The sequence below is a fragment of the Sus scrofa genome, chromosome 1, assembly GCF_000003025.6.
Source record: "Sus scrofa isolate TJ Tabasco breed Duroc chromosome 1, Sscrofa11.1, whole genome shotgun sequence".
NCBI classification, from domain to species: Eukaryota; Metazoa; Chordata; class Mammalia; order Artiodactyla; family Suidae; genus Sus; species Sus scrofa.
Genome location: NC_010443.5, coordinates 29,035,092 through 29,053,553, shown reverse-complemented (window position 1 = coordinate 29,053,553; position 18,462 = coordinate 29,035,092). Strand labels below are relative to the sequence as shown.

General features: G+C 36.9%; 1 protein-coding gene across 2 annotated transcripts in view; it reads right to left on the bottom strand.

Moving 5' to 3' along the window:
* The window catches only part of HBS1L (HBS1 like translational GTPase), an 83,650-nt gene continuing 66,314 nt past the window's right edge, over positions 1,127-18,462 (bottom strand). The window contains exons 11-18 of one of the 2 annotated variants that reach the window (XM_021087595.1): positions 18,055-18,172; positions 17,585-17,653; positions 14,777-14,881; positions 11,447-11,537; positions 10,910-11,018; positions 6,811-6,911; positions 4,703-4,846; positions 1,127-1,801 (exon numbers count right to left, since the gene is read on the bottom strand). In XM_021087595.1, the coding sequence (XP_020943254.1) occupies positions 4,723-4,846; positions 6,811-6,911; positions 10,910-11,018; positions 11,447-11,537; positions 14,777-14,881; positions 17,585-17,653; positions 18,055-18,172 (717 nt within the window). In that variant the 3' untranslated portion in view covers positions 1,127-1,801; positions 4,703-4,722. The remainder of the gene's footprint in view (positions 1,802-4,702; positions 4,847-6,810; positions 6,912-10,909; positions 11,019-11,446; positions 11,538-14,776; positions 14,882-17,584; positions 17,654-18,054; positions 18,173-18,462) is intronic. The other variant, XM_021087600.1, reaches the window with a different exon arrangement.

The window sequence follows — 18,462 nt, the reverse complement described above, 5'->3', positions numbered from 1 at the left end:
GCCTGTCCTTGCCTTGATGGAGGGTCTGAGGATCTAAGTGTGGAATCTCAGAGGGTTCTGTACAGAGTCTGAGGGCAAAACTAACACTGGAAAAGGCAGAGTACAGAGGAGTCCTCGCTGACCCCGTGACTCAAGCAAGACTAGTTGAAAGTCAGGGCTACCACTCGGCTTTCTTTTTTTAAGTCACTTTTAAGTCAGGTTTCTGTCAGATGTATCTTAAATTTCTGATTACTATAGAAATAAAACACTTTCTTACCTGAGCAAGCTTACTCTCCAGTGACAACTATACAAGTACCTTCTTGTAAAGAAATGTGTTCACTTTGTGATCATTTGCAGGCAGCACACTTATGCTCTATACACCCTACCATATGGATGGCATTCCTTGATTAAGAAGAAATGCTGCTGGAGTTCCCGTTGTGGCACAGTGGAAACGAATCCAAGTAGGAACCATGAGGTTGTGGGTTCGATCCCTAGCCTTGCTCAGTGGGTTAAGCATCTGGTGTTGCCATGAGCTGTGGTGTAGGTCAAAAACGCGGCTCAGATTTCGAGTTGCTGTGGCTGTGGTGTAGGCTGGCGGCTACAACTCCGATTAGACCCCTAGCCCAGGAACCTCCACATGCCCCGGGTGTGGCCCTAAAAGGACAAAAAGACAAAAAAAAAGAAGAAATTCTGCTGAATGTGGTAAGGCATCACTATACAAATCACACCATTTCCCAATGAAAAAAACTGTATCATATGATCCATCAGATCGAAGTCCCAGGCTCAAGTGAAAACAAAAATCTACTCTAAAGCATCTTGTACCCAGGACAGAGCTCAATAAATACTTGTTAACTAAATATATCTTGGAGTTTGTTGAAACTTTAAAGAAAAACATGACTCAGAGGAGACTTGCCGTCTATAAGGTATACAAGATAAAGTCATCATATATGTAAATATAAAAGTGAGAATGGAAAAAATAAAATTGCAGCTAGAAACGAATAGACTAAATTCAACCTGCTATCAGGATTATGGCAGTAAGATCTGGGAAACCCTTAAGGGTGAAAAAGACCCCATAAAACCCCCCAATCCTACTTAGCGACAGTGGTAGAAAATCTCATAAACATCAAGGAAACACAACACACTTTGCTGTTATGCTCAAACTAAGGCATTTTATTAGCTGGCCTTACACCTTAAATAATATCTTGGTTACCATAGAACAATTTCCACTAATTCCAAACTAAACTTTCAAATGGTTGCTTGTTGAAGGAACATTCTTATGCTCAACACAAAATACCTTTATTTTAACCTTCAGCAAATCTTAGAGTTGACCAAAAAAAACAAAAAAAAAAACCTGCTCAGGTCAAATATTAACTACCTTAATAACCCATTTTAATATTTTTTTTCCTTAAAAATGTGTCGTAGAGTTAAAAATCAAAAGAGAAAACTGTAAACATTCTGTAGTTTGGCTGGAAGTAGAGTTCACTTCATGATAATTCAATGTCTTCTAACACATTTTTCTGATAGTTTCCATAAATCTCAGCAAGGTAAATCCATTTATTAACATTTCAAAGGAAAATCTAGTTTTTTAAATGAAAGTGCAGTATTAGCCTTTTTTTGCCCGTTGGCAACTTGAAATTTTTGTAGGAGTGATGAATAATACTTCTTTGCAGTGGATTATAACTTTAATTTTCTCTCTCATTTAAAAAAATATCAGTTGCACATTGTTGCTTTAACTGAATAACTGGATTCTTTAAAAATGGAGGTTGGCTATTTCATTGCATTTTAGAAACATGATAGAAATTCGGACCCATCATTCTTTTATCTGTAAAAAAAAATTTACATATTGGTTATAACCTAACCAATCACATTATATGAACAACAACAAAAGGAAAATGGCAGTGGAATAATCATTACATCAAGATGAAACTTTTTTTCTTTCTCCTACAACTTTTTTCCTTCCCTAGTCATGTATTTGAGATTTTCTATAATCTCTCTAGTATTTTCCACAAGAAACTGCATCTTTTTTTCTTTAAATAGCCACACCCAAGGCATATGTTCGTTCCCAGGCTAGGGACTGAATCTGAGCTGCAACTGTGACCTATGCCACAGCTGTAGCAATGCTGGATCCTTTAACCCACTGTGCTGGGCTAGGGATTGAAACCCATGTCTCAGCAGCAACCCATGCCACTGAAGTCAGTTCCTAACCCACCATACCACAGTGGGAACTCCCTGCATCTTATTTTTCGAATATTCTTTTATAAAGGGGAAATGCCTTGACAGATTAAATGTGATGCTGATGACAACGATATTAGGTAACATTAACTGAATGCTTTCTAAATGCCAACTACTGTGCCAAGTGCTCGGTACAGACCATTTCATTTTACAACTCCAGGAGGTAGATTCTAATACCCTGCTTCAGTAGATTAGTCTATTGCAGGAGACATGTTGTTACTTCTGCAACTAGGGATCATGGAGTAGTAACTCAAATTTGGATTTAAGTTTAACTCCAGAGCTTTTTACATACTTGTATAACTGAGTTTTGATGCAACCTAAAGCCCTATGTTCAAAGAATCCTTCCAGTTAAATGAAGTGAGTAACTTTTATGCAGAAAACAATCACATGAAGTAATGAAGTCCCTTTTAAAAATCTAATAATGCATGCATACCTGGGAGATATTGTGGGTTTGATTCCAGGACCACCTCAATGAAAGAGTCCCAATAAAGCAAGTCACAGGAATTTTTTGGTTTCCCGGTGCATAGAAAAGTTATGTTTATACTATACTGTAGTCTATTAAGAATGCAACAGGAGTTCCTGTGTGGCTCAGTGGGTTATGAACTCAATTAATATCCATGAGGATGCGGAGTCGATCCCTGGCCTTACTCAGTGAGTTATGGATCTGGCGTTGCTGTGAGCTGTGGTGTAGGTGGCAGATACAGCTTGCATTCCGTGTGGCATAGGATGGCAGCTGCAGCTCTGATTTGATCCCTGAGAACTTTCATATGCTGCAAGTGTGGCTCTTAAAAAAAAAAAAAGCAATAGCATTATGTCTAAACAATGTACTTTAATTTGAAACTATCTGACTGCTAAAAATGCTAACCATCATCTGAGCCTTCAGTGAGTCATAATCTTTTTATAATAGTAAAATCAAAGATTGCTGATCACAGGTCACCATAACAAATAAAAAAATAATGGAAAATGAGAAATATTGTAGGAATTACCAAAATGTGAAACAGAGACATGAAGTGAGCGAATGCTTTTGGAAAAATGGCACCTATAGACTTGCTTGACACAAGACTGCCACAAACTTTCATTTTGTAAAAAAAATGCATTCTGTGAAGTGCAATAAATGAAGCATGCCTGTATTCATAAGATCTATATTAATCATGATGGAGGTGAGGAAAATTTAAAGTACTAAAATTCTGGTTCGTTTTTGGCTAGTTTCTCCAAAACTCAACTACACCTTACATTATGTAACAGCTATGATTCAGAACTATTATTTGTATGTTAACTTTTTGAATGAATCATTCCAAACGCACTGAGAACCAGTTATTAAAAAAAAAAATTTTTAGTGAGAGTTCTTCTGTTAAACAAAATCACTACCCCCAATTCATCTGACTCTTAAAAGTCTATATTCTCATACTTGAACGGCATTCTTACAGATCTATTTTTTCAACAAACTTTCTTTAATTTGGGACAGTATTACTTGTGCAGAAGAAAGTTTGGAATTCTCAATATAAGAGGATCTAAGACAACCAAATATTTTCCTCTTATCATTCTTTTAATTTTTTTTTTTTTGTCTTTTGAGCTTTCAGGGCCGCACTTGTGGCATTTGGAGGTTCCCAGGCTAGGGGTCTAATCAGAGCTGTTGCTACCGGCCTAGGCCACAGCCACAGCAATGCGGGATCTGAGCCGTGACAGCAACGCCGGACCCTTAACCCACTGAGCGAGGCCAGGGATCGTACCTGCAACCTCATAGTTCCTAGTCGGAGTCACTTCCTCTATGCCACAACGAGAACTCTCTTTTAATTTTTTTTTTTTTTTTTTTTGTCTTTTGTTGTTGTTGTTGTTGTTGTTGTTGTTGCTATTTCTTGGGCCGCTCAAGCGGCATATGGAGGTTCCCAAGCTAGGGGTTGAATCGGAGCTGTAGCCACTGGCCTATGCCAGAGCCACAGCAACGCGGGATCCGAGCCGCGTCTGCAACCTACACCACAGCTCACGGCAACGCCGGATCATTAACCCACTGAGCAAGGGCAGGGACCGAACCCGCGACCTCATGGTTCCTAGTCGGATTCGTTAACCACTGCGCCACGACGGGAACTCCCCTCTTTTAATTTTTTAATGTAAATTTTAAAATGTAGTTCTGGAGTTACCATTGTAGCGCAATGGGTTAAGAACTTGAAATTGCCTCTGTAAGGATATGAGTTCAATCCCTGGCCTCACTCGGTAGGTTAAGGATCCAGTATTGCTGCAAGCAGTGGTATAGGTTGTGGATGCTGCTCAGATCTGATATTGCCATGGCTGTGGCTGTCGGTGGCAGCTGCAGCTCTGATTCCACCCCTGGCCTGGGAACTTCCATATGCAAAAGGTGCAGCTATAAAAAGGGAAAAAAAATGTTTTAATATCATAATGGTGCTCCCCTAAGCCATAAAATCTCAGCAATCATTCTTAGAAAGTAGAAAAAGACATAACAACTATGGATACACAATCAGTCACTTTAAAATACCTCAGTGACTACACCAGCAGCTATGGTAGAACCACTGTAGCGAAGCATGAACCTCCCAGCTCTTTAAAGTCTTTGTATAGCTCAAGAGCCACTGGTCTTTGTGTCTGTAGCTCCACCAATGCATTCTGGCCTTTGGTCAACAATCTATCAAGAAAAATAAATGTAATTAAAACCTGCAAAATAAATATTTCACATTAAATCTACAAATCCACTTAGTCTTTCAAAAACTTAAAAAGAAGATCCCATGCCTTAGGAAAGAGAATATCCACTATACCCATAACTGGTATTTAAGTTTTGTTCTAGAAAGTTTGATTTTATCCCATACAAAGCAATAGAGCCTACAATGTGCCTACAGCGGAAATGGAAGAGGAAAAGCCAAATGGTGTTGGTAAAAAAACAAAAGAAAAGGATAAAGCTACAAATACAGTGCCAGGAAAAATTAATATGAGAACATACTGAGACCTAGAATCAGCATCACTGAGCAAGGACTTTTCAGCAGGAACAGAGAGGGTTACATTCAGGATTGGATCTGATGAGCCCATTTCAGATTGAGAATTTTCCAAATCACCTGTCTAGGTCAAACAGCCTGGCTCCTGCCAAAAAATATAATTTATGTGAACCAACTGACTAGATTAGAATCCTAGGCTTGCCACATGCTAGTTTTGTGACCTTGAACATGTTATACAATCTCTCTAAGCCTCAGCTTCAGTTTCCTCATTTGAAAAATGAGGAAAATAATTGTACCTGCTTCATACGGTTGCTGAGAATATAAAGCACGTGACAGCACTTATAACTGAGCCTAGAAAATAATGGTCTCAAGACATGTCAGCCATTAGTTATATCACACTTTTCAGTACATTTTGGCAGACCTCATGCTAGAAGCTGAAGACTCAGGTTAAAAGAAAAGAACTATCTTTAAAAGAGAGTTTATGGAGTTCCCATCGTGGCTCAGTGGAAATGAATCTGACTAGGAACCATGAGGTTGCAGGTTTGATCCCTGGCCTCACTCAGTGGGTTAAGGATCCAGCACTGCTGCGAGTTGTGGTGTAGGTTACAGACATGGCTCGGATCTGATGTGGTTGTGGCTGTGGTGAAGGCAAGCAGCTGTAGCTCCAATTCAACCCCTAGCTTGGGAACCTCCATATGCTACAGAGGTGGCCCTAAAAAGCAAAAAATAAAAAAATAATATAAGAGAGGTTAAATAACCTCTTTCTTTTCTAACTACTCAAGAAACAGAGGAGGGTTTAGAGCAATGTGAAGATTCTCTCTTCCACTTGCAACCAACCCTAAATTAACCCTTTCACCACCTTTGGCCTCTTGCACAGGTGCAAATGAGAAGGAACACCTAAGGACTCAAAAAAGGGGATTTTGGGTGGGATTCCCCATAGTGCTGAAGTGAGGAAAACCCCAAAGCTGAAGCAGCCAGGCCAAACTGTGGTTAGCCTTTAGTTGAATTAGAATAAGAAATTCAAGTTTCTCAGGAAGCACTTCCTCTGAAAAATCCCAAGCCTATCCCAGCCAAAGGAGAACTGTCCGCATCTAGACCTAGAGGGGACAGGCAGGAGGGTAATCACCCTGGCCTAGGGCTCCAGGTGGACTTCAAGCAGAAAATAAAATACTTCCAGGTGGGAAAACACACCGGGTAGTCCACCTTCTTCTTGGGGGTATTCTCAGCATAGAGAGTGTTTTTCATGAGGGGGTAACAAGAAAGTTAAGAACAATCAACTCGAATTTGGGACAAATGGCTAGGCATAAATCAAATTCACCTTTAAAACTGTAGGACCGATTTTTTTTTTAAATGCCTTCATTTTTACATCATCAGTGTCTAGGGCTTGATACTTACACATAAACTTACATTTAGATCTTTTTTCTTTTTTACAATTCACACACATCACCATCATACATAACAGAAATTATATCTAGCATTCATACCTAAACCGGAGCTTAAATATTTGGTTTTGTGTTTTAGTTAGTCCTTAAAAGAAACAATTTCTGGAACAAGTAAAAATAGACTTCATTTACCACAAAGAAAACCATTATATGACTGAATTAATATGTAAGGAATGTGCTTTAAATTGTGTTTATTGTTTATGTATTACAACACTCACTTAGGCTTCTTCTTTGTCACTTCACCGGTGCTTTTGTTTAAAACACTAATCAATCGTTTAATAACGGCGGGTTCACTGACAGTTTGGTAGTGTAACAGCACCTAAAACAAAAAATTGTAATACTGAAAGGCTATTCACTGCAGCACCTCTGGCTTCTATCTTGGCACTCAGGCTGAATCACATTAGCTTCAGGACCACTCAATTTCCCCAGCTGCTTCCTCAATGTCCCACCACTCTGATCAAGTTGTCCCTTAACTTCCTGGCAGAAAAGGGTCATGGGAAGCAGTTCCAGGTTCTCTTCCACCACCTACTGTGTAAACTTGAGTAAACTACACACCCTTCCTTAGACGGTTATGATGAAAATTAAATAGGATCAGAGACAGTGCCTGTGACAATAGATGTTCAACAAATGTGAATTGTATCATTGTAAAAACAAGGGAAAGAGAATCACGTGATACTCAGCAGTAACTGCTTGTATTTATTGCTGGATAATGACAATAAAATATTATGTGGGAGTTTGGACAAGCTTTGAAAGTCTTGACCTGAGCAGACCTAAGCTCAAATCGTGACTCTACACTTTCTAGTTGTGTGATCTGGGGCAAATCCTGCAACAACCCATTCCTTCCCAATATCTCCAGCCTCGGGTCTCTTGTCACTAAATGAGGAAAACCAGGTATTATTTTAAAGTGGTGCCTAGTTCATGGTAAACACGAAGTTAAATGATTACTTCATATATTAGCTATTTTTGTTCATGTTTTTTTTCATGTTTTGTATGTAAGGAAATTAATATCAGAAAGGCTAAGTGGCAACAAGGGTGCCCAGACCACTCAATAGGAAAAGGCAGTCCTTTCAACAAACGGTGCTGCGAAGCTGGATATCCAAATGCAAAGCAATGAAGATGAGGCCTTACCTAACAACATATAAATAAAAAAATTAACTCCAAATGGACCAAAGACTTTTAAACAAATGGACTAAACGTACGAAACTCTTAGTTTTAAGAAAAGAGAGGAGGAAATGTTAATTTGAATCTGACAGTGACTTCTTGGGTACGACACCAAAAGTAAAGGCAACAAAAGAAAAAAGTAGATAAACTGGACTTCATCAAAATTAAAACTTAAGAATAAAAAGACAACTCACAGAATGGAAGAAAATATTTCTAAATCATATACTGATAAGGAATTAAAACCCCAAATATATAAAGAAATGAAAAGATGCTCAACCTCACTAGCTATCAGGGAAATGCAAATCAAAACCAGGATGACAGACTCCTTCACACCCATTAATTTGCCTATTATGAACAAACAAAAAAATCATACTCCCCCCCCACACACACAAAAGGAAAACAAGTGTTGATGAGGAAGAGGAGAAATTAGAACACTTGTGTACTGCTGGTGGAAATCTAAAAATGGCACAGCTATTATAGTTTAATGGTTCCTCGAAAGTTAAACATAGATTACCATATGATTAAGCAATTCCACCTCTAGATATATACCCAAAAGAATTGAAGGGAGGGGCTCAAAAGGAAATTTGTGGACCAAGGTTCACAGAAGCATCATTCACAATTGCCAAAAGATGGAAACAAACCAAACATCCAACAGATGCTAAATAAATGAATGGATGAATAAAATGTGACATATACTTACAATGGAATATTATTCGGCCTTAAAAAGAAATGAAATTCTGACACATGCTACAACATAGATGAACCTCAAAAACATCATGCTAAGTGAAACAAGTCTGACACAAAGGACAAACATTGCATGATTCCACTTACATGAGGGATGCAGAATAGGCAAATTCATAAAGAAACAAAGAAGAATTGTGTTTACTAGAGGATAGAGGGCAAGGTCATTAGGAGGAGTTCTTGTTTAATGAGTACAGAGTTTGGGATAAGGAAAAAGTTCTGGAGGTAGATGGTATGGATACTTGCACAACAAGGTGAATGTACTTAATGCTAAAGAACTGTACACCTAAAAATGGTTAAAATGGTAAATGTTATATTTTATCACAATAAAAAATCAAAATCAAAACACGAATTTAAAGTCTAATCCATTCTTCTATTTTCTTCCTCTTAAATATATAGAGTTTTTACCATATAAACTAATGGAAACAAAAATATCTATGTCTTAAATAGTGAAATTTTAATTGCTTACAAAGCCTCTTCTTGGTTAAATTTAAAAACTGTGAAAGTTTCTTCCCACGGGGAATGGACTAAATGACAAAACGTGACCATTTTTTTTCTAAAAAAAATCTCACCCTGGTATTCACGAATCAATATACACAGGTGGAGTCTCATAAAGCGCACAAAAAACTTTTAATTCATAAAAGAAACTACAGTACACAGGAAGACAGTATTACTATTCAAAATAACTACTAACCTCCTGACCTCTCTACCTCTCCATTGGCAAAAATTATTGCTGCATGAGTAAAAACACGCAGTAATCAACCTCTCCAGCTTCTCCCCATTGGACACACTGCTTTCTAAGAATGAGTGCCACTCATTCATAGCAATTTCTTGCCTATTGACACATGACTTTTGAATATTAAAAATGTATTTTCAACCATAACAATTTTTTGGAGAGAAGCCTTTAGCGTATGGGAAAAATGGAATATAATTATAAAACTAAAATACAATATCTTACAAGTATAATTTTATAGGATCAAATTTTACATAGAAATAATTACAAAGGATTACAAGCAAAGCACATGGTTATCTCAAAGGTGCAAAAGCGTAAAGTAAATTTAAATGAGCTAAATAAATATATTCCCAACCTTTAAAATACTATCACTAATTTAAATACACTTTAAAGGTCAATTACTATTACTGCTTTACTTTGATTTCAAAGCTGCATCAAATGGTGAAAATGATCTGTTTATATTTTCAAAGGCAAGCCATTTAATGCCACCAGGAAATACTTTTCATTGTCCTGAAGAGACTGTACTATATAAGCTGATCAAGAAAAGAAAGTAAGTATAAATGTAAAAAATGCCCATTTGTTAAATGACAAGAGTAAGATACCAAACTATAAACAGAGTATGGCCCCAAAGAGCTGAAAAACATTACACATAAAACAAAGAACGTATGCTATTCACTAGTAGTATCCTTTTTGGATAGGTAACATTATAGCATAAAATCCCCCCTTTCCCATAAATGTGTTATGTTCAGGTGGTGTTAGTCAATGATAACCTGCAAACCAATCTCACAGTAGGCAGGGTCTAAATGTGTTGCTTCAGCACAACTGAAGTTCACCTTATGTCAAGCATCCCCAGAACATACTCATAAATATCAACAGGTGGATACAATGCACACAAAAAAATACTCTGAAATGTAAAGAATGGATATTTATAGGTCATATGATTATAGAACATTCCTATTATATCTTTATTTTTGTGTGTTTTCTAAAATTTTCTATAATAATACACTACTTTTATAATCAGAAAAACTATAAATAAGCATATTAAAACAAAACAAAATCAGAAAGACCCAATCTAAGAAGTAACCTTTAGAACACATCAAAAGAGAATCCACCCCTTCCCTAAATTAATTTTATTATTATAATCAATTTGTATCTTATTGATGATGAAATTTCTTCCCAATGTCTCTTTGAAAAAGTTCCCAGACTTAAGCATCAAAATAAAAAAACAAAATAAGGAGTTCCTGTCGTGGTGCAGTGGTTAACGAATCTGACTAGGAACCATGAGGTTGTGGGTTCGAGGCTGTGGGTTCGATCCCTGGCCTTGCTCAGTGGGTTAAGGATCCGGCGTTGCCGTGAGCTGTGGTGTAGGCCGCAGATGCGGCTTGGATCCCCTCTTGCTGTGGCTTTGGCATAGGTGGCTGCAGCTCCGATTAGACCCCTAGCCTGGGAACCTCTATATGCCGCAGGAGCAGCCCTAGAAAAGGCACAAAGACAAAAAAAATAAAATAAAGTAAAATAAAATAAAATGATTTTCAAATTCTAATTTCTTGTTTTTCTGGATTAGAGTAACATTAGTTAAAAGTAACAATAGCATCATCACTTGTAAAGTGAGTTACTAATTGTGGAATAAAGTTACACTGAATTTATAAGAACAGTTAACAATTAAACGTTTTAAAACTTACAGGAAATCCTTTAGTGATAGGAATTTCAATATTAAAGATGAGGATTCGGGCTCTGAAACGCGTGCAAGCCTTAATGGGTTCTTTGGGGCCACAAAATATGCAGCCAACACTGTAACAACAACAAAACAAAAACAAACAAAAAAGGGAGAGCAGGCACTTGAGAGAATGAAACACACATCCAATAGAAATATCTCTAAAGCCATTTACAAGATAAAGCAAGCACGTAAATTAGGGACTTTTCCTGAACATTCCCTTCTGGGTTAATGCATGGCTTTACACCATTATTAACCTTATATCACTTTTATACCTTACAGCTTTCCTTCAAAGAACATGTCTCAGGTACAGGTACTGACGTGTATTAATTTCAACTTTAGGTTTTGTTTATCATTCATATACTTTCATAAGTGCCTATTTTTGGCCAGATGAGATTCAGAATTAATACTCATTCTTTCATTTGAGCTGGTGAATTGCAAATTTTACGTGTTTTGAGGTTCTCTATCCAAAACAATGGTCGCTTAAACTCATTTTCTCACTCACTTGATTTTGATGATATCCATCCCAACCAACGTAAGACTAACATGATCGCCCGCTGCTGCCCAGTCGACAGGTTCATCATGCAGAGTGATTCCTGGAAATGAGTAAGAACCAAAGCATACAGTGAAACACCTCAATATCAACCCATAACAACCAAGGGAGTTTGGCTGACTTGTGCCTCATCAGTCACTACTCATCATTTTCAATATGAATGGACAGAGAGTGAGAAGTGTTAGCTGTGAGCGTTGAGGAAAACACACTTCCTCTAGACTTGACTCTTCTGGACCACCACCCTAAACATAAAGTGTCTTGCATTTGTCCATAAAAGGATGATTTTGACTTAATCAAGATTTTTTAAACTCACTTACATAACTGGTATATTCATTGAACAGGCCTCATTCTAAAACTTCTCTTCCATTAATGGATGCAGGCATAACAGTACATAGAGTTCCAATTCCTCCCCCAACCCGAGGCACAGGGAAGTTCCCTGGCCAGGGCGGTTCCCTGGACAGGGATCGAATCCGAGCCACAGCTGCAACCTACACCACAGCTGGGGCAACACTGGATCCTAACTTACAGTGCCACAGTGAGAATTCCCCAATTATTTTTAATAACATAAAAGAGGGGATTGGGGAAGGTATTCAGTAGTATTTTAATCTCTTAGGCTTTGCTTTAATCAGACAACTACCTAAACAATCGCCTGTGTTCTTCGAGTTACCCACAGGAAATCAGTACTCAGTTGGATGGTGTTCTCGGCAAGCCTGTCACTAGTCCCAGCTCAAAAGAACTGCTTCCCAGAGAGAGATGCACAAGGATAAATGGTTATATGAAAAGGTGATTAATAGCATGAGAAAACTTAATTTAAAAGTGATCCTATATATACTTATATTACAGCTGTTTCTATATACTTTTATTACATAGTGATAATCCTGGAGTGTAACAGCAAAGGGCAATACTACTCAGGTATTTGGATAAAGGCTTTTAAAAGGTTTCTCATATTTTCTGATTCTGTGGCATAAATTCCTTTCCATTGGAATTTGAGTCTTCTGCTGAAGACAGCAGGTAGCCCAACCACTGAAAACCGACATGTTTTCAGTAAAATACAATTCACCCGTATCTTTCTGAAAATACTTCTTCTTCCCATACAACATTCTCGTAAGTGAGTTTCTTCAAGACTTTTGAGGAGTTCAAGAACTTTAAGAGCTCTGAACCAACCTGAAGTTTTATTCAAAACTTCATGTAGATGCACATGGGCATTAATCTGAGAAGGGGGCCATAACTATCACCAAGGTGTCAAAGAGGTTCTGGACTACAGAAGTGTTGACAATTATGATACTTAAAAATGTTTGCTAAATTTTCAACTCATCTAATTTAGTTTTTAAATGTAAATTTCAAATGACCATATCTGACTTGTGTTTTGAAAGGTGGAACTGAATTCAGGAGCCAGCTACTTACATAGACTAGAAACTGCCTGTAGCTTAGGACTTTGAAGAACTTTCTTGAAGTTTGATGAACAATACAAAATTTCCTCAAGATGATATATAATCTGATTTCCTTCCCCCAAACATGTCACATTGTCCTATTTATGATTTTATCTTTTAAGAACTTTCTTCAATGAAGAAAGAAATTCTTTTTTAACACTCTATGAACTTACATGTTAATAAAGTGGAAATATAATTTAGAATTTCCATTTGTTGGTAGCAGATTTAGTCAGTTCTCTTTTTTGGGACACTACTGGTTAGTGAGCCACAGTAGCACCTGAAGTGTTCAGACAGAAGGGTGCATTCAACAATCAAGTAAATCAAGCAAAAGCAACAAGGTGAGAAATTGAGGACTGAGAATCTCCACACCGGGTTAGAGGCTGGCTCTCAAGGAGGGAAGTGGTGCTTCTGACATGGTTTCCCTTAAGAACCACTGGATTAAAGATAAGTGGTTAGAGTTTTTCTGATGGGGTAGGGACAGGAAGGAAAGAGGGAAAGAATGCAGAACTTTCAGAGGTAACCAAGTCATAATTTCGGAGGTCACAAAGGAGCCAATCTGTAAGGTCTCTGACCATGGTTAGGGTCGTGGTTTTAATTTACGTCTACTGATTATATATATTTTTTAATTTCCTATTATCAAAAGGCCTTTAACTTAAAAAGAAATTACTATTTCAAATTGTAGCTCTTGATCACTTTAAGAAACAAAGGCAGAGATCTAAACATGAAAACAATAGGTCTTTGGAAAATGGTTCTTCTTATAAAAGTGTATATTATTTTTATCTACACAGAATTTTCCTGCTCCCTAAACAAGAAGAAAGAAAAAGGTAAAATGGAAATAACTTTGGCTTTCACTTCCTTATTCATCTTCAAATTTAGGTTAAACTCTGTTACCTAAACAGGTATTCATTAATTTCTTACAATCCTTAAGAAACCAGCTTTTAAAGTAAGTAAATTAGTTCAAATAAAATATATATTCAAATTCATAAACTATTTAGGTACAACTCTGAATATAAACCATAAATGAGAGCAACAGAAGGAAAAGGACTGAAATTTTTAAAAATTTTACTATTACCCGTAGGTTATACAGTAGCTTAAAATTGTTACGAATAGGATTATTTTATAGTATATGTTTGGTTTTATGTTTAAGACAGAGACTTGGAAGCTAGGTTATAAACTTTTAGGCAGAATTCAGAAAAGAAGAAACATGTATACATGTAAGGTCAAATGATTCGAAGAAACAGTTATCAGATATTATGAAAGGTCATATATTAAATCTACATGTAAAAGCACTAATTGTGGCACTTCAAACTAGCTCAGTTTCTCTTTTCAAGATTAGGTTTCTCTGTATTTGCATCTTATTTTCTTACTTAGGTCTTTCTGTAATTTTTTTTTTTTTTTTTTTTTGGTATAAGCACGTTCAAGGTTGTTAATTTATAGTAATTCTGAAATACACATTTCACAACAACAGACTGTAGCAGTCTGCTTTGCCATTGACTATTTAGCGCCAGGATGGGGTCAGATAATTTCTGCTACTGAAAACTATTTTAAATGTATCCGACAGGTGTCTATACATCTGGTTCAATCCTAGCCAGGCTTCTCGAATCAATGTCGAAAAAAAAAAAATGCTACCACAGTTAGAATATTATATGCACATTTATATACACATAGTCACAACAGAAAAAAATCGTTTAATGTTTTCACATTTTTATCTTCAACAGTTAGTATCATTTTGACAGTCAGTTACAATTTCAGTAAGAGGTTATTTACTCTGGAGTTAATAACTAAACTACTTTTAAAAATCTGCTGTCTCAACTTAAGGGTTGTTTAACAAAAGAGCCTTGCAGAGGAATACCTTTAGCAGTGCAAGTTTCATTAGGAGGCATTGCTAGTAGTCGGTCACCAGTTTGGACATAACCAGCTTCAATTTTACCAGTTACACAAAATCCAGATCCTTGATCTGCAAAACATGCCAAAATCTTACAATGGTTCACACAACAATATTGTCTGATGTTTAATACTGCTAGCTATATACCTAGTTCTCTACTAGTTATATAAAACTAGTAGTTCGATGAACATTTCAGTATTTTAAATAGATCCACTAAATACAGCATTCTACTCTTTTCTCACAAACAAAAATATTTACATCATGAAAAGTGGGAATTCATTCATTTCTCCAATATTTACTGAATGCTAAGTACTAATAAAAATATTTACTTCAGAAAAAGTGGGAATGCATTCATTTCTTCAACATTTACTGAATGCTTACTAAGTACTAGGCACTGGGCTAAACTCTGGGAATAAAGAGACGAAAATATAAGCCCCTAGCCCATAAGGAGTTCAGAGAAGAGAAAGACAAAAACAATTACATTGTCCTGAGACAAATGCTATTTATAATATTCAATGGAAAAAAGAAAAAGGTGCATCAAAGAATCCATGAGGAGGGGGAATGACTACACTTTAGCTGGGCACTTAGAAGCAGAAGAAACAGAGTTTACCAGGTAACAGGACAGTCATAACCAAATGTGGGATGTGCAGACCCATGTGTCATTTACATGGAATTGATTAGGGGACCAAAGGCAGGACAGGAGGCAAAAGAGGTGGGCATGGGACAAATATTAAAGAGGCCTCATTAATCACATTTAGGGCTTGAATTTCATCCTCAGTTAAATAATGAGAAACCAGTAAAGATTGTGAATAGAGAAGTGACATGATGGGATTTCTGTGTTAGGAGGGGAGGCTGACTGACATGAATATATCAACTGTAGAAAGGGAATAAACTCAAGAATTTGAGAATAAAGTATGACAGTTTTAGGGTGATTAAGGGAAGTGGGGGATAATGGCAAAAACAGAGAAATCTGAGATAAGGAAGCATTAACTGCAAGACAGGAAATTAAGGAACAAGGTCCATTTTAGCCTTGATGAATGTGATGTATCTGCAAGACACAGAGGGTAAAGATAAATTCCAGGGAGCACCAATCACATCAATTCCATGAGAATGGTATGCTTGGGAGTACTCCCCTGTGGACATGCCCAGCAGCAGATAGCAGATGTATCCGGACAGAGAGAACAGGTGTGGTTCGAAATTTGGGGAGCAACAAGATGCTGGAATAGATGAACTCATGGATGCTGGTCCAAAAGGTTCAGGTAGAGTGAGAAGAGGAATGAAGTCATAGGACACGAGTTAAGAAAGAAAGAAAGAGGAACCCACAGAGAAGATATAGAGAGGTGAAAGAAACAGAAGAGCAGGAGAAAGTGGGTCACAGAAACCAAGGGGGAAAAGTTTCAAGGTATGTGGCTACCAGCCTCAGAAGTAATGCCAGATTCAAGTAAGATGGAAGTAAGATAGAACCGAAAAATGTGTACTGACGTTGGCAACCAAGAAGTCATTTGAAAATCTCAGTGGGAACACACTGAGGGAAGCAGTGTAGGCAGAAGCCAGGAAGTAGCCTGAAGAAAGAATAGGAGGTAAAAAAATAGTTAGAAAGCATTGAAAACATAGAGTTAGCAAACATTCCTAACAAAAAAAAAAAAAAAAGAAATAGGCATTTTGAAAAGCATTATCATACTTCTTCTACCAGAATGCTGGAATATGATGATAATTTTAATTTCATTGAATGATTTTTGTGAAGCACCTTATTTATTTATTTATTAAACAATATTTATTAAGAATGTGTTATGTGCCAGGCACTGAGCTAGGTCCTGCAAATATGGATAAGAGGTAATAGTACTTGTCCTGGAGGAATTCACAATCTAAGTGAAATAAGCAGCACAGCAACAATTACAACACTGCATGAAAAAATCCAATGACAGAGGAGACAGAGAACACAGAGGGACATCTTAGGGTATGTGTGTGAGTGACCTCACCAGTGATGGATTTACTGCTGCTCCGTCCCAAATCCACTCTTCACTGCCTGCTCTGTGATAATGGAGATCTGGGGATTAGCTGACATCTTTACCATATGGATTTTTCCAGTATGTAAGGATGTTATATTTTTTATTTATTAAGTCATTTTATCCCATTTCCGTTTTATGCTTTCCTGTGTAGGGTCTGGTACACATTAGATTTATTCTTAGGTATTTAAAATAGCACCTCCCTCCAACAAAGTCTGACCGTCTTCTAAGTCTGTCCTTCCTTGGGTTCTCCTCCACTGCCTAATAGTCTCTCCTTTTTTTATCATATTAATTATTTATAATAAACTTCCTATTTCACCGATGTGTGGTATCTATCTTCTGACTGGACCAGACTGCTATGTATGGGCAGGAAATGGACAAGAAAAGAAAGAGAAACAAACACAACATGGGTGGACAGAGCAGCAAAAAGATCCTATGTGATTAAAAATAGTGAACAATCCACCTTGGTTGAAGGACACAGAAACTAAAGAAATCTAATGGCAGAAAAAAAAAAAAAAAAAAAAAGAAAAAAGAAAAAAAAAACTATGAGCCTAGAAAGATAAAGGATCAAGGTTTTTTAATACTTGGAAGATGATTATGAGATAAGGAAACAGGAAGTAAATTGAAGATTTTTCTGGGCAAGGGTGTTAAGTAACTGGAACTGTGCACCATTCTGACGACAAAAATAGTAACTTCATCCAACAAGAGACCAAGAGAGAATGGAAAGACAGGGGCCATACTGAAGAAGGCCAGTAGAGGTAGCACTTACCTTTAAAAACATCAGACACACATAATCTAAAAGGCTTATCAACAGACCTTTGAGGGGGCTTGAAGGAATCTGGAAAAAATGGCAAAATAGCAAGGCTTAATTTAAAAGTAATTTTGGACTCATGTCTAGTGCTCATTATAGTCCCATATCTCCTAGAAAATATATTTAATAGCAAGTTGACTGTCATTCATATAATACCTTGTAATTTATAAAATGTTCCACATGTGTTTTTTCATTTACTGTCACGACAGTCTATGAGACAGGCAGGGTAGCAGGCATGAGCCTCATTAATTAAACAAGAACAATCTGCCTTCAGTTTAAATACTATATGTAATTTCAAAACTGGTAACCCAGCTCCTCTGACTACACATCCCATGCTTTTTACATACATGACTGTCCCCCATAAAGAATTCTAAGTAATAATTAATACCAAGTTTATAATGCATTAGAATTAATGTCAGTATTCTTACCAATTTGTTCTAATAAACATAGTCCTTTATACCATTTTGTAAGTTCACTTGATTTAGATCTTGTGATTAGATTTTCACCACTGAGACCACTTGTAGGGATAAAAGCTACATCACTTTCCTATTAAAAAAAAAAAGATGGAACACATGAAACTTAATACAGCATTGCTCTTAAAAAGTTAAAAGGTTCACTATTATCATAACTGTACCAAGTTTACAAAAAGTAATAGAAATCCTCGAACTGCCCTGAGGTTATCTGATCCAATAGTTTTCAACTCTTTCAATTTTGTAGGAAATTTACAAGTTTATTCCAAAACACTCAAGCAGTTTAACCTGGTAATATAGGCATATTTCACACTTTCTACCAGTTTCCACATTCCTCTGTGACCTACCGAGACCTATACATCTAAT